The sequence below is a fragment of the Peromyscus eremicus genome, chromosome 14, assembly GCF_949786415.1.
Source record: "Peromyscus eremicus chromosome 14, PerEre_H2_v1, whole genome shotgun sequence".
In the NCBI taxonomy this organism is placed as follows: domain Eukaryota; kingdom Metazoa; phylum Chordata; class Mammalia; order Rodentia; family Cricetidae; genus Peromyscus; species Peromyscus eremicus.
In genome coordinates this window covers 63,142,503-63,157,489 of record NC_081430.1, presented here as the reverse complement: position 1 = coordinate 63,157,489, position 14,987 = coordinate 63,142,503, and the positions used below count along the sequence as shown (strand labels likewise).

General features: G+C 42.4%; 1 protein-coding gene across 3 annotated transcripts in view; it reads right to left on the bottom strand.

The window, feature by feature from the left end:
• Esyt2 (extended synaptotagmin 2) overlaps positions 1–12,349 on the bottom strand; it is a 96,008-nt gene extending 83,659 nt beyond the window's left edge. For all 3 annotated transcript variants that reach the window (XM_059279842.1, XM_059279843.1, XM_059279844.1), the window contains exon 1: positions 11,898–12,349. In XM_059279842.1, coding sequence (XP_059135825.1) covers positions 11,898–12,227 — 330 coding nt within the window. In that variant the 5' untranslated portion in view covers positions 12,228–12,349. The remainder of the gene's footprint in view (positions 1–11,897) is intronic.
• Positions 12,350–14,987: the final 2,638 nt, after the last annotated feature.

Here is a 14,987-nt window from a genome sequence, read left to right as displayed (position 1 = left end):
CCATTTGGGCAAGAAATAACCTTTGCCTTGACTGCTGACAGTATGCTATACAAACTGGACAAGCAGGTCACAAAGGAAAAAGACTGAACTTTGCCAAGATAAGGCAGGACAGGAGCAGTCTTTCAGAAATCCTGCTTCATAGAAAAGTCTGCCAGATGTTGTAGGCCTGTAGGCTGAAGATGGATACCCCAGTGTTACAGAGGAACCCTGGGATGACTGTCCAGGCAGCCTGATGTCTCTGTCATTTCATAGGTTTTGAAGTTATTTGCTCTATACTTTCTGTTTACTCAGGTAATATTATATCCTTCTGGGGTCTTTGATGGAGTTGAAGACTAGGTAGTTATAGTTTTCCTTAATTATAATAGAAAGTAAATTAGGTAGAGCTTTGGATTCATAAAGATAGAATAAATAATGGAGTATTTTTTCCAAATATGCCAAATACAAATGGACTGAACATTATGAATGTAATTCTTACCTGATAGTTGATCTTATTGTTTATACTTTTATTATGTTAGAGTTAAAACCTTTCTTTTTTTATTTAGACCAAAAGGGGGAAATGTTGTAGACTAGTCCTTTACACTGTGTGAAGATGTGTCACTGTGAATGGATTAAGAGCTGAATGGCCATTAGCTAGGCAGGAAGAGCTTAGGTGGGACTTCTGGGGACAGAGAGCTATGGGAGGAAGAAAGGAGGGCTCAGCAGCTAGATACAGGGAGAGCAAGACATGTAGGAGGAGAGGAAAAATTCATGTGTCACATGGCAACACACAAATGAAAAGATATGAGTTAATTTAAGTTATAAAAACTTGTGGGACAAGCCTAAGCTATAGGCCAAGCTTTCATAATTAATAATAAGTCTCCGTGTAGTTTTTTTGTGAGCTGGTGGCCCAAAGAAAAATCCATCTACAAGTCCTTATAAGCTAGGTGATGGTGGCACATGCCTTAAATACCAGCACTTGGGAGGCAGAGGCAGGTGGATTTCTGTGAATTTGAGACTAGCCTATTCTACAAAATAAGTTCCAGAACTGCCAGCAGTCAGGACTGTTACACAGAGAAACTGTCTAAAAAGAAAAAAAAAAGTCCATATAGCCTCTAAGTACAGCTCTAACTCACTCAAGTGTTCTTCTGTAACTTAAAAGAGCAGATGAAATCACTCAAAACCTAGTTTTCTCTGACCACATAATACCTAATACTCTTGTTTTTCAATTGTCTTTATTAAACACTTAAACAGATGATAATATTTGCATAAGACAGACAATATTCCAACATCACCAGTCATATTTCTTAAGATTATAAAGATAATGCCCACAAATAATGTCCAATAGAGAAAGGAAGATAGAGTGAAACGACATCTTCTTAAAAACAAAGGACATACTTGTGTTGAAGATCCTGCAGACTGATTAGCTGATTCTAACTTCCTGAATGTGGAATATTGCACATTGAGGACCCAAATTATCTACATGTGTCTTTACTCTCCTTAGGAGCCATTAATTACCCACCTCTTTATCTCCAACAGCCTTTTGACTATTTTGATTACTTTGTTATAACCTGTTTACTAGATGTATTTTGTAAATGCATTGATTTAAGACTATTTACTCCAAGGGTAGAAAAGCTATCACTATGTAACAGAGAGGATAAGAATGCCCTAAGTCCCAGCACTCAGGAGGCAGAGGCAGGCAGATCTCTGTGGGTTTGAGCCCAGCCTGGTCTACAAGTGAGTTCCAGGACAGCCAGGGCTGTTACACAAATACACCCAGTCTGGGAAGTAGGGGAATGCCCTAAGTTGCCGGGCAGTGGTGGCACATCTCTGTGAGTTCGAGGCCATCCTGGTCCACAGAGCTAGTTCCAGGACAGCCAGGGCTGTTACCCTGTTACATAGGGTTTCAGTCTCAAAAAAACAAAAAGAATAACTAAGTCAGGGTTGGGGATTTAGCTCAGTGGTAGAGCGCTTGCCTAGCAAGCGCAAGGCCCTGGGTTCGGTCCTTAGCTCTGGGAAAAAAAAAAAAAAGAATAACTAAGTCTCTGTTGGCATTATAAGGAATTTTCAACACTTTAAATGAATGTCCTTATGCCAATCCTAGTAGAGATGGAGTCTGAAGGAATCTAGCCCTTTGTGAAGTGAATTTCAAAGGTGGAAACTAGTTCTTCATTAGCAGGTGTTAAAAAATTTTAAGTTATAAAATGGGGTGACATTTAGGTTAGCAATTAATGCACAGATATAGTAATCAACTAGTACTTCAAACTGGAAGCACCCCCAAACAGCCCACAAACACCCTTGCCTCCATGTCCCAGATATTTTTTCACTATTTGAATTGATCATGCTTTGGATCAATTCAGGTGAGACTTTAGAAATCTATAGGCAGCTTTTATCCTTGTACTTGTAGCCTCTTAAGAAGTCAGGCATGGTGGACCACACTGTAATCTTAGGTTCTCTAGAGGCTGAAACAGAAAGATCATCTCAGCCAGGAGCTGGAGATTGGCGGGTACAACAAAGAAAAACCCATTGGAAGTGAGAGAAAGAAAGAAAGGAAGGAAAACAAGAGAGGAAGACAGCAGAGGAGAGGTAAGAGCAGAAGAAAGATGACTGAAACTACACAAAGTTCTCCCAAGAGACACATGTAGTTTTGAAATGTTATGGAAACATTTTTTTGTAGCTCTGAACCCTAAGGAAGATGCTACAGCTTTTCTGTGTTATTCAGCGCAAGATGCAAGAGAACCCTCAGGGCCTCAAGACACTAGGGTCCTGGGCATACGATCCTGTTATGGGAGGCACAGATAGATTGGGACTGTGAAAGCTGAATGGGGCTAGGAGCCAAAAGCCGCCCAGTTTTTGTTTGCTGGCAGCAGGCCAGTGTGTGGCTCCTTTGAGAGACAGTTTTGTGGTTCAAGCTGGCTGGGAGGAATGCTTTCTTGGAGAGGACTCTGCACCAGCTCAGCTAGCAGCTTTTGCCCTGGAGCAGTTTTCGCCTAGGAGAAAGCTAACTGAAAGTGCCTCTGTAATTTGTTTGAACTGAATTGAATTCAGTGGAACTTTAAGATTGGTATCAGAACTGACTTTTTGAACTTTTCAGATTTTAAAAATGGGATGGACAGGAGTAGTGCAATTGCAATGGGACAATTTTGATTCCACTTATGCACCTATTAACTATGGTGACTCATGAACTGTTTCATGCAGCAATGGAACTGTTTATGGAACTGTTTTGTATAGAAATGGAGAAATTTGTTTTTTTTCTACCCAGGCTCAAGATGTAGCTTAAAAAATTATAAAGAAAAGGGGTAGTTAATATTCCTCAGTCTCTTTAATTTTTTAAAAAATATTTTCTTGTCCCTTGAGTGGATTAATGTTAATTTGTGTTGATGTACCCTATGTTTTGTATAGTTCTATTAAGAAATTGCTTTTGGATGTTTGCTAAAGTCTATGAAATGTAAATAGGTCTATTGAGAAATGCTTTTGTACGTTTACTAAAGTTTGTAAAGTGTAAATTGTTCGATTGAGAATTTCCTTTTGGGTGTAAGTTTGTAAGAATTGTAATTATATATAGTACTATTTAAGTTAGAATTATGATGTTAACCTGTTAATGTTAATGGTGATGCTAAGGAGTCTTTAGATGTGTTGTGGTTGCATCAGGAGTTCATTGATTTATTTGATGCGGTTTTATCAGGAGCTTATTGATTTAAAAAAGGGTTTGGCACAGCTAAGACTGCTGTAGTCATCTTAGATTCATTCAAAAAGGCCATTCTATCTTTATCATCCTCTATTCCTTACTGAGAGCTGTGGCAGCCATAGAAAGCAGGAACATTGCTGTGGTACTTCCAGCTATCTGCAAGCTCTTAGCGGAAAGCTGATTCAGAGCTGCATTGGAGTTAAGCTCTGTTCCCTCATTTGAGATTAATATTATTAAGGGGAGCCTATGGGAGCCCACAGAGGCTTCCTAGTGACAACTTACTCAGGGTCAGAGAATCTGAGCTTGCTTTACCCAGCAGGGCTGCATAAGGAGATGATTTGGTCACAGGCATGTTTACCAGATGTTTGGAAGGGTCTATACTTGGTTGTATGGTGTGCTTTGATCTTGCAAGAGGAGGTCTTTTGCCCCTCCCCTTGGCATTGTTATAAAAAGCCCTTTTCAATAAACGAAGTGGCTAGTGGCTATTGGGTACTGACCAAGGCCCTCCCAAAGCTATTCTGTGTTTCTGTCTTTCTTATCATTGGCTAGGTCTTTCTTTCTATCTGATATTTCCTCATTCCTCTCTCCTCCACCTAAGAACCCTTCAAAAGGTGGGAGCTGGTGGAAAAAAGTTCACATAACCATGTATACAATGGAACATGCCATTCAGGACAACCTGAATGTGTTTCTGAGCCATGGTCACTTATATGTGGTTCAAAGTAAACTATCTCTTACTTACTTTAGAAAAAGAGCTATTCTGTGTCATAAATACTATATGTGCATACACATATTGCACACCCAAACATATCAAGACTAAGAAATGCCAGCCAAACACAGTAGCATACACCTATAGTTCCAGATAGACAGAAGGACGATCACAAGTTCAAAGCTAGCTTGAGCTATACAGCAAGTTTAATGCCAGCAACTTAGCTCAAGAAAAAAATATTAAAGTTTTAAAAAGGCTCAGCATGTACCTTAATGGTAGAGCACTTGCCTGGTATATGCAAGGCCCTGGGTTCAATCACTGTTACTACTAAAAATTGTATATCTGCATCTGTATGTACAAATGTTTATCACTAATTAGGATTCTTTTTTCCCCTTGTTTATTCTTCTTGAAAGCTTGAAATGTTCTAGAATGAGGGTACATCAGAAAAATTATGTTTTTAAATACCTGATTATCCATTAGCATCCGTAATAAAGAAAAATACAAGTGAACATTTGTTTTTTTGTTTTTGTTTTTGTTTTTGCTTGTTTTTTTATGTTACATGATTAAAGAGCAATCACCACCTTTCAAGCCCAGTTATAAATATGTAAAGAAGCATAAATAATGCTGCCGTACTCCTGGTCTCACTTCAGCACTGCTGGGGCATACTAGTACTGAAGTTTAGTCACTCAGTGCAAAAAGACTTGAGGGCACACAAGACACACCTGTAAGAGATGTTTTACTTTGCACTGACACTCTCACCTGCTAAACTAGAAGCTCAGAGGCATCCTAAACAAGAGTGCCAATAAAACATCTCTAAGCATCCACAAGGAAAGACATATAACATAGCATAAAATTTGACCTAATTGCACAGATTGGTAAACATCAACACACCCTAGATTTTTAATTCTCATCAAGAAAATATTCGTTTTAACTGAGCAAGCATGTTGGGTAATATCTGTAATCTAATACTTGGTAGACTTAGGTGCATGGTCTGCTGTGAGTTCAAAGCCAACTTGGGCTACACAGTGAGTTCCCGGCAGCCTGAGCTACAAAGTAAGGTCATCTTAAAAAGGGAATTAAAACACTTTGTTTTAAATCAGATTGATTTAAAGAGCATTGCTATTGTCTTAGTGAATGTACAAATGCCAACTAAGACTAAAATAAAAGGGCTACCTTACTTAAAAAAAAAAAAAATCAGTAGTTCAGGACCCAGAAAAATTCAAGTTCTAAATCAGATTTTTCCCAAATGATCATTAGTACACTTGTCAACACAAATAGAAAAACACACAGTAACCTCATTTAATTTATAATGTTCTGACAACTACCATCAAGGATAGTTGAATATTATGGACTATATTTTTGCTATTTATTAAGATTTATTCATTTTTTATTTTATGTGTGTTTTATCTGAATGTATGTATGTGCATCTCTTGCATGCCTGATGCCTAAGGAGGTCAGAAGGGGGCATAGTATCCACTGGAACTGGAGTTACAGATAATTGTGAGACACTATGTGATTGCTGGTCATCAAACCCAGATCTTCTGAAAGAGCAACAAGTGTTCTTACTGTCTGAATCATCTTTCAAGCTCCTGGACTACACTACATATTTAATACTTTTTTCCTAAATTAAAGATTAACTTTTAATTAATTAACGTTTTAAGGCTAGAAATGTAACTCAGTTGCTAGAGTGCTTGCCTAGGATCTGTGAGGTCCTGGGTCTGAACCCCAGAACAACATAAACAAGCATGGTGGTAAACACCTGTAATACCAGAACTGGGAGGAGAAGCATCCTCAGCTACACAGGGAATTTGATGCTAGCCTGGTATACATAAGACCCAGTCTCAAATAAGGAAACAAAGTAAATAAAACCTTAAATATTTTCACAGCTGTTTTTAACTTTCACAAGCCGAGAAAACCACAAAGGAGTTGAGGGGAAATACTAATCAAAGGATATAAAATTTCAGTTAGGAGGAATAAGTTCAAGAGATCTATAGTAGACCATGGTAACTACAGTTAGTAACAATTCTATGAATTCTTGAAAAGTGCTAAAAGATTTTCTCAATATAAAAAAAAAAAAACTTGGTAAGATGAGAAGTAATACATATGTAAAGGAACTCAATTTAGCCACTGATAAATGTACATGCATTTGAAAGCAACATATCGTGCATTATAAATATATGCAGTTTTCATCAATTAAAAAAAACATACTGGGCATAGTGGCTGTAATTACAGCACTTTTGATTCTGAGGCAGAGGCAGGATGATCATGAGTTTGAGGCCCGTCTGGGCTAAACAGTCTGTTTTTAAAAAAGAAAAAAAATACATGAATAAACTAGGGCTAGGGAAACAAAAAAATACCAACACATAGTATGACTTTTTAAAGCTCTGTCAGGTAGTATTTCCTAGTTTAAGGCCTTGCCATATCCATTTTTGTATCATTAGGACCTAGCATACTTACAGCACAGAACATCTCTCATAAGGTTAGTGTGATGGTTTGAATGATAATGGCTGATATATTGGAATGCTTAGTCCCCATTTGGTGAAACTGGGAAGAAGTAGGAGGTATGGCCGCGGTGGAGGAAGTGTGTCACTGAGGGTGGGCTTTGAGGTTTCAAAAGTCTATGCCATTCTGAGTTAGCCCCCACTCTCTCTCCCTCCCTCTTTCCCTGCTTCCAGTTTGTGGATCAGGATGTAAGCTTCCAGCTACTGCCCAGTACCATGCCTGTCTGCCTGCTGACATGCTCTCCACCATGATGGTCACGGACTCACCCTCTCTAACTATAAGCTCCCATTAAAATCTTTCTTCTGTAAGCTGCCTTGATCATGGTGTTTTGTCCCAGGAATTGAAAAGTAACTAAGACAGTTTGGTAAGTTTGGCTAGTTTTATGTCAACTTGACACAAGCCAGAGTTAACTGAAAGGAAACCTCAATTGAGAAAATGCTTCCATAAGATCCAGCTGTTGGGTATTTTCTTAATTAGTGATTGATGGGAGACAACCCAGCCTATTGTGGGTGGTGCCATTCCTGGGTTGGTGGTCCTGGGTTCTATAAGTAAGCAGGCTGAGCAAGCCATGATAAACAGACTAGTAAGCAGCACTCCTCTATGGCATCAGCTCCTGCCTCAGGTACCTGCCCTTACTGCTTTGATGAGGAACTGTAAGTGAAATAAACCCTTTTATACGGAACTGTAAGTGAAATAAACCCTTTTCTTCCCCAAGCTGCTTTTGGTCATGGTGTTTTATCACAGCAATAGTTACTAGTTAGGAACAAGCCTAAGCTATAGGCTGAGCTTTCATAATTAATAAGTCTCTCTGTCATTATTTGCCAGCTGGGTGGCTGACGAGAAACTACTACTACAGAGATCTCAGCAGAGTTCTCTCCAAAGAAGGTGGCCCAGAAATACAACTTCTAACTATTCTCCACCACTGCCCTCCTGGACTTCTGGGGCTTCTGTCTCACAGAACATGCTATGACTACTATTGTTCACATCCAATTCCACACTCATATATTCTTATACCCACTCCCCTTACCAAGAAGCCTTCCCTGGTCCTTCAAATCATATGCTACCTGAGGCTATTACCAGCCTACCTACTAGTTCATCAGTTACGGATACCTGGAAGGAATATAATTGTGAAGACAGGACGATTTTTTACATTGCATCATAACAGTATGACAAAGTTCCTCTGGGACAGAATTATCACGGAAATTGAGAGATGCTTTGATAAACTGTTAACCAAATGCAAAAGGCCACACACAGTACATCGTAAAATTATAGGTACACAAACCAATCTATAGGCCATATTTATAGATATATTTCATAAAGTATGTTACTCATATCTATAAATAAAGTATTCATATTTGATCTAAGTCCCGTCTTTAAAATTAAAATAAGCATAATATTAATCTGAAATGCAAATACAACTGAAGCCTGAACATGCAGGCTGATGGATACATACATGGTAAATTTAAAATTATTGTAGTTAAACAACAACCAAGGTATTTACTGATTATTGTAAGAACCCTCAGAACACTATGTTCTAAGTTATTGGAACATTTAGAACACATATGGCAATGCAATCTAATTGGAACAGCCTGTACTAACTAGGTATAACCAGGTGTGAATGTTAAGAAATTCATCAGCACCTGCATCTCATCCTCAGGGCGCTAGGGAGTACTCAGATTAAAATAACTAAAATCTACACCAATCTGATACAAGTCTCATGAAACTTACTGAAAGTACCAAGAAAGCCAATTATTTGTTCTTTCTTTACATGAGACTACCATGCATTTTTAAATTTATTTTGTTCTTAGGTTATAAGTATTGTGTTGACTAGAGTTACATTCACCTAAACTTCCAGAAGAACACTAGGAAGAAAGTTGTCTCCCTCTGAAGTTGTACACAATGGTACAGAAGAACATATCTAAAAAATAGACTATTTCAATTCCCAAATATTCGAGTACTTAAAGGACAATTTTCACCAAGTTAAGCAACACTGTACATAACAGGTTGATGTTTCTATATACTTGCAGCCATAACATCAGTATTTACTGGCAGTAGGAAAAACAGGAAAGAATCACACTTTACCAAGTTGTGAGTTTTCAAATAAAAATACAAGTGTAGCACTGTCCCTATTCCTATGCCCAGCTTAAATTTTCATTCTGCTAAATAAAATGCTGTGGGTGAATGTTGTAGAATATTATTTTAAGACGTGTTACATTTGTTTATGCTGTCAACATTTGTTTAATGATGCAAAGATGTGTTGCATTCTTTTATATTGCATTTGTTTAACTCTGTGAAGCTGTGTGACTGTGCCTGTCTAAAACACCTGATGGTCTAATAAAGAACTGAACAGCCAATAGTGAGGCAGGAGAAAGGATAGGCGGGGCTGGCAGGCAGAATAAATAGGAGAAATCTGGGAGGAAAAGAAGAAAGAGAACAAGGAGAGGAGGATGTCAGGGGCCAGTCACACAGTCAGCCACAAAGTAAGCATGAAAGTAAAATTACAGAAGTAAGACAAAGGTGAAAGCCCAGAGGCAAAAGGTAGACAGGGATAATTTAAAGTTAAGAAAAGCTGGCTAGCAACAAGCCAGGCTAAGGCCGGGCATTTATAATTAAGAGTAAGCCTCCATGTGTGAATTATTTGGGAGCTGGGTGGTGGGCCCCCAAAAGAGCCAAAGAGCGAAGAGCCAAAAGAGTAAAGAGTTTTTTAAAAAAAAAGGCAACAACAGGTGAATTTATCTAACAATGAGAATAGGATGTTGATAGCATACTAGCTCATGTTTCCACTCCACTATGAATCATAGTCATCAATGACACTTGTACAGTCCTTGATATGTACATCTTGTTCAAGACAAAGTATCACCCCATTATCCAGAAACCCCGGGAACCAGATAAGCTTTTAGCACATACCTAATATCCCACCACCATGGCTGAGACAGGATGACCAATCTTGGCCAAAAAGCAAGACCTTGTCTCCAAACAACCAAATAAAAACAAAACAAAACAAAAAAATATGCAGGGGGGTTGTCTGTGTAGTTTAGTGGTAGACTACTATCATGCTGGAAGCCTTAAGTCTGACTCCAACACTGCAAAGAAAAACCAATTGAAAAAAAACTGGCCAATTACTTTTTTATCCTTTTAAGAATTTAGTTCATTATGGCAGCAACTGTATTGTATTTCCTTTGTGAAAATATTTGCATTTTGCAAACATGTTTTAAAAGCTAGTTTATGTCAGTTGCTCAGTAATCAAGTATTTCTGAAAGTCGGCACCACCCTGCTCCTGAAGATTTCAGTCATATTTGTGCTGCTGTTTGGTCATTTAACTACTACGGTTTTTTACAAGCTTTCTGACAGCATTTAATTCAGTGTAGCAGAGATATGACACCACTACAGCATTCCAAAGTACACCATTTCTTGTTTTTTCTCACCTTGGTCATTCTAACTTCCTGTTTTTTTATACACTCCTTTACTGCTGGCTAAACATTGTACCATACCAGTCACTTTCATTTTCCAAAACACTACTGTCCTACCTATTCACCATGTATCGGAAGAATTTTGAATTCTCAGAGTACCCCACTATTACAGTTCTTACTCCTATTGCTATTTGTCATCATAAAGTGCTACCTGTTATGTTCCTCTTGATTTTGGGAACACCTACTTTTTAATTTTTATTTTGGGTTATTTGTACCATATATTCCATGGCTCATTTCTCAAGTGTCTCCTAGCTGGAAAAAGGGAACATTCTCCAAGCTGTTTCTCCACTAAAACCTCCTTTTTCTCCCTTCTAAAACTCACCACTGTCTATTTCCACATAGATGTTTACATCACACCTAATGTGTGCATCATTTATCTTAAAATATGCACTATTTCCGTCTATCTGAAACCGTGACACTAACTCCTTGCTAAGAAAGACAGTGAGGAGAAAAAGATAAAGCCAGCTCCAACAGGTTCAAATACTCAATAAGTAAGTAGAAAGCTACTTTAGGAAAAACCTGTAACATCATTACTGTTCACTCTTTCAAAACGTCACTACGTTCCAGGAAAGGCACAAAGCTACACAGAGAAATCCTGTCCCGAAAAGCGAAAAAAACAAAACAAAACAAAACAAAACAAAAACAAAAACAAAAAAAAGGAAAAAGAAAAAACAAAACGTCCATTACATACGTTCACACTGGATCTAGAATGATCATATAAAAGTGCTTAGTCTTACATCTGGTATTTTTAAAAATGAAACAAAGATTTCAAATCATTCTAATATAAGCTTTCCAGGAACACTTCCACCGTGTCAGGCACAACTAAGAAATGAATGAGTCTTCTTGAGTTTAGGATTAACTTCTTCACACATTGGTTGTCACTACTTTTTAAATCAGAAAAGAGAATCTGGACGTTTCCAGGCCTGCAGCGCCGCGCTGGAAACGATTTTCAGAATCGCTCAGCTCGGGACAGCAGATACCATCGCTCACCGCCCATGAAGGTACGCTTCAGGGCAGTAGTCACTGCCGGCGTGCGGGGAGGAAAAGGCCCCGCAACCGGCAATGGCCAATATCGCCAAGTTAGGAAGTATTCACTACCTGCACACTTTTGCTAGCGACGGGTGGTGGTGGGGGGGGGAGCCTGGAAGAGGACGGAGAGCGGACACTCTCGGAACAGATGACCAGGACACCTCGCCCTGGATGAGGGTGGGGACATCAGCGAAGACACCTGACTTGGGCGGGGTAGGTGGGTGCGCTGACAGCGAGTGGGATCCAGACGCAGGCCTTCGCTCAGGGCCGGGCTAGGCCCCCGCGGTCAGGACCCCCGGGGAAAGCAGGTGGGCGGAGAACGCCGACAGGGGCGCGGACAGCAGGGGAGCAGGCAGACAGCAGTGTGATCACACACCTGACCTGGTCCGGGTCCAGGCTGTGCGGACCCCGGATCGGGCCGAGCTTTGGGACAAGCGGTGCGGACACCTCACTTGGGCTGAAGCCTGAGTCCCCACCCTCTGTCACTGAGGAGGAGGAGGGGGAGGGTGGTGCGGTCCAGACTCACCCAGGCGGGCAGATCGCAGGCGTGCACCCCCAGGCGCACGGCTCGCTCCTCGTCCTCCAGCAGCGCCAGCGCGCGGAACAGGCGGCTGGCCTTGAGGACGCGGCTCCGGCGGCAACAGGCGAGGAGCGCCAGCGCCAGCAGCACCCAACTGAAGCTCATGCCCAGGTAGCCGAGGGCGTACACCGGCAGCAGCAGCGCGAAGCTGCGCGCCAGCTGCCCCAGCAGCCCCGGCAGGTCCACACTCAGCGCGCTGCCCGGGGCCTCGGGCTCAGCGCGGCCCCCGGCCGGGCCGGCACCGACCTCCGGGCCCTCGTCCCCCGTGCCGCTCATCGCCAGCCGCGCAGCTCGCTCCTTCCCGCTGAGGCGAACGCGGAATCCCACAGATAACAGGGCGCTCCACCCCGCGCGCCAGCGCCCCTCTGAGGGGGACGGCGGGCGCCACCGCTCCACTCCTCAAACGGGCGGGCCGCGGCGTCATCACGGCGCGCAGGGCCCGCCTCCACCGGCGTCGTCTCGGGGGCGGGGTCTTGCCCAGGCTGAGCTCGCCTTTGGCGACGTCATCACGGTGCGTCGGACGCGTCGTTGCCAGGATCAATCGTCCAGAGACAAGTTTGTACAGCGAGAGTACGGGGCGGGGCGCGGTAGGACACGCCCCGATCCCGCCCACTCGCCAGGGCCCTGGGCAAAGAACCGCGGGCAGCGAATGAACGGTGCGTGGTGTCATCGCGTGGCCGGCCCCGCCCTCGCTTTAGTGTCCTTGCGAAGACAGCTGGCGCTGCGGATCCTCGTCCCGAGTGGGCCGCTGGCGACGCCATCACGCCAGGCCGGCCCCGCCCCCTAACCTGTGGAGAGGTTCCCTCTGCGCTCCGGGAGGGTGGGCTGAGCGCGCGCGCGCGAGCGAGGTCTGCACCCGGCTCCGAGCTCGGGGCTTGGCCTCTGGAAGGGCTCTCGCGGATGGGTAAAGGATGCAGTGTTCCCAGCGAGCTGGGAAGCTAGCAGGCGGAGTTGGGTCCTTAGCGGAGTACTGGGTGATTCCTCAGGCTTCAGGTGGGTGCAGGCTCTAGCCAGCCAACCCCTTGCCACTCCTGGCTCCTTGGCAGAGAACTTGAACTTACAGGTGCCTAGGGTAGGAGAATGGTTCCTGGGCCTCCATGTGTGGAATGAGAACTTGGTGCCTGCTGCAATAAAATTCGCCCTGTGGACTTACAGTGTGGTGGCGCCTCTGTGTCTAGTACTCCCCAGGTCTGATTTCCCAAACCCTGGCCCCAGTGAGCTTAGGAAAACACAGTTGTCCTGAAGATTTAAAAACAACAAATAAACCAAACAAACAACCCCCCCCCCCAAAAAAAAATAACCAGAGTCAAAGTTGTATTTTTCTCACCTCCCCGCCCCCGCCCCCCCCCCATCACCCTTTAAGGGCAAGCTCTTAGGGATCATCTGTGAAGCTTTCAGAAGAAAAAAAAAAAAAAAAACTACGTTAAAGTTTGCTGAAGAGCTGGAGAGATGGCCAAGCAGGTAAGAGTGTGCAGTGCTCTTACAGAAGACCTGAGTTTGATTGGCAGCATCCACACCTGATCTCCAGCTCCATGGGATCTAACACCTCTGGCCTCAGCAAGCACTTAATACTCATGTGCACAGACACACATAAGCATAATTTTTAAGAAAAATTTCCAGAAGGATGAATTACAGCTACAATTGTGGAATGTTGCAGATCCAAAGCCAAGTTATCTTGGGCTATATTTCTTACCTCAGTAGCCGATCATTGCCCATCTCTTGTGTCTGATCTAACATCCTTGTGATTCAGGTAAAAACCTTTCTGGAATGTATTAACAAACCACAAGCCTCCACCAACACAAAAACTACCAATGTCATCAGATAGTATCTGAAGCCTACCGAAAATTTAAAAAAAAACAAAACACTTTTCTGTAAACTAATGTTTTTGATTCACCAATGTATTTGAAAAATGCCTCGATTTATGTGATAGGTACTGAATGAATAGACAAATGCAAAGTCATCTGTGAAAAACTTTCCCCTGCGTATGTGTGGATATGTATTATAGCATTTCAGAGGCATGCCGTGTTCTAGAGGTGACAAAGGTCTGCTGGGCAAAGGGCAATAAACCAAGCAAGGTGTCTTAGAGTTCTCTTTCTGTGAAGAGACACCTTGACCACTACAAGAACTCTTACAAATGAAAGCATTTAATTTGAGCTGGCTTACAGTTTCAGAGGTTTAGTACATTATCATCATGTTGGGGGCCATGGCAGCACACAGGCAGATATGGTGCTGGAGAAGTAGCTGAGAGCTCTACATCTGGATCTGCATGCAGCAGGAATACAGCGACTCTGGACTTGTAATGGGCTTTTTGAAACCTACCCCCAGTGACACACTTCCTCCAGCAAAGCCCACCTCCTAATCCTTTCAAATAGTGCCAATCCCTGGTGACCAAGGTGTGGTGGTATTGTGTTCCCCAAAATATTGTGCACCCTAATAAACTTATCTGGAGTCAGAGATGGAACAGCCACATATTAAACATGAGGATAGGCAGTGGTAGCACACGCCTTTAATCCTAGCACTCCAGAGGCAGAAATGCATGTGTTCAAGGATACAGCCAAGCATGGTGACTCACACCTTTAATCCCAGAAAGCGAGCCTTTAATCCCAGGGAGTGGTGGTAGAAAGCAGAAAGGTATATAAGGTGTGAGGACCAGAAACTAGAAGCATTTGGCTGGTTAAGCATTTGACTGGTTAAGCTTTCAGACTTCTAGCAGCAGTTCAGCTGAGATTCATTCTGGATGAGGACTCAGAGGCATCCAATCTGAGGAAACAGAATCAGCTGAGGAATTGGCAAGGTGAGGTGGCTGTGGCTTGTTCTGCTTCTCTGATCTTCCAGAGTTCACCCCAATAACTGACCTCAAGTTTGATTTTATTAATAAGACTCTAAGATTCATGCTACACTAAGGATTCAAATCTAGGAGACTATGGGGGCCATTCTTATTCAAACCACCACACTAGGTGAGATATTTTCTTTTTCTCTTTTCACTTTATTTTGTTTGCCACATAGCAAATGGCAACCCATTTCCCCTACATAACA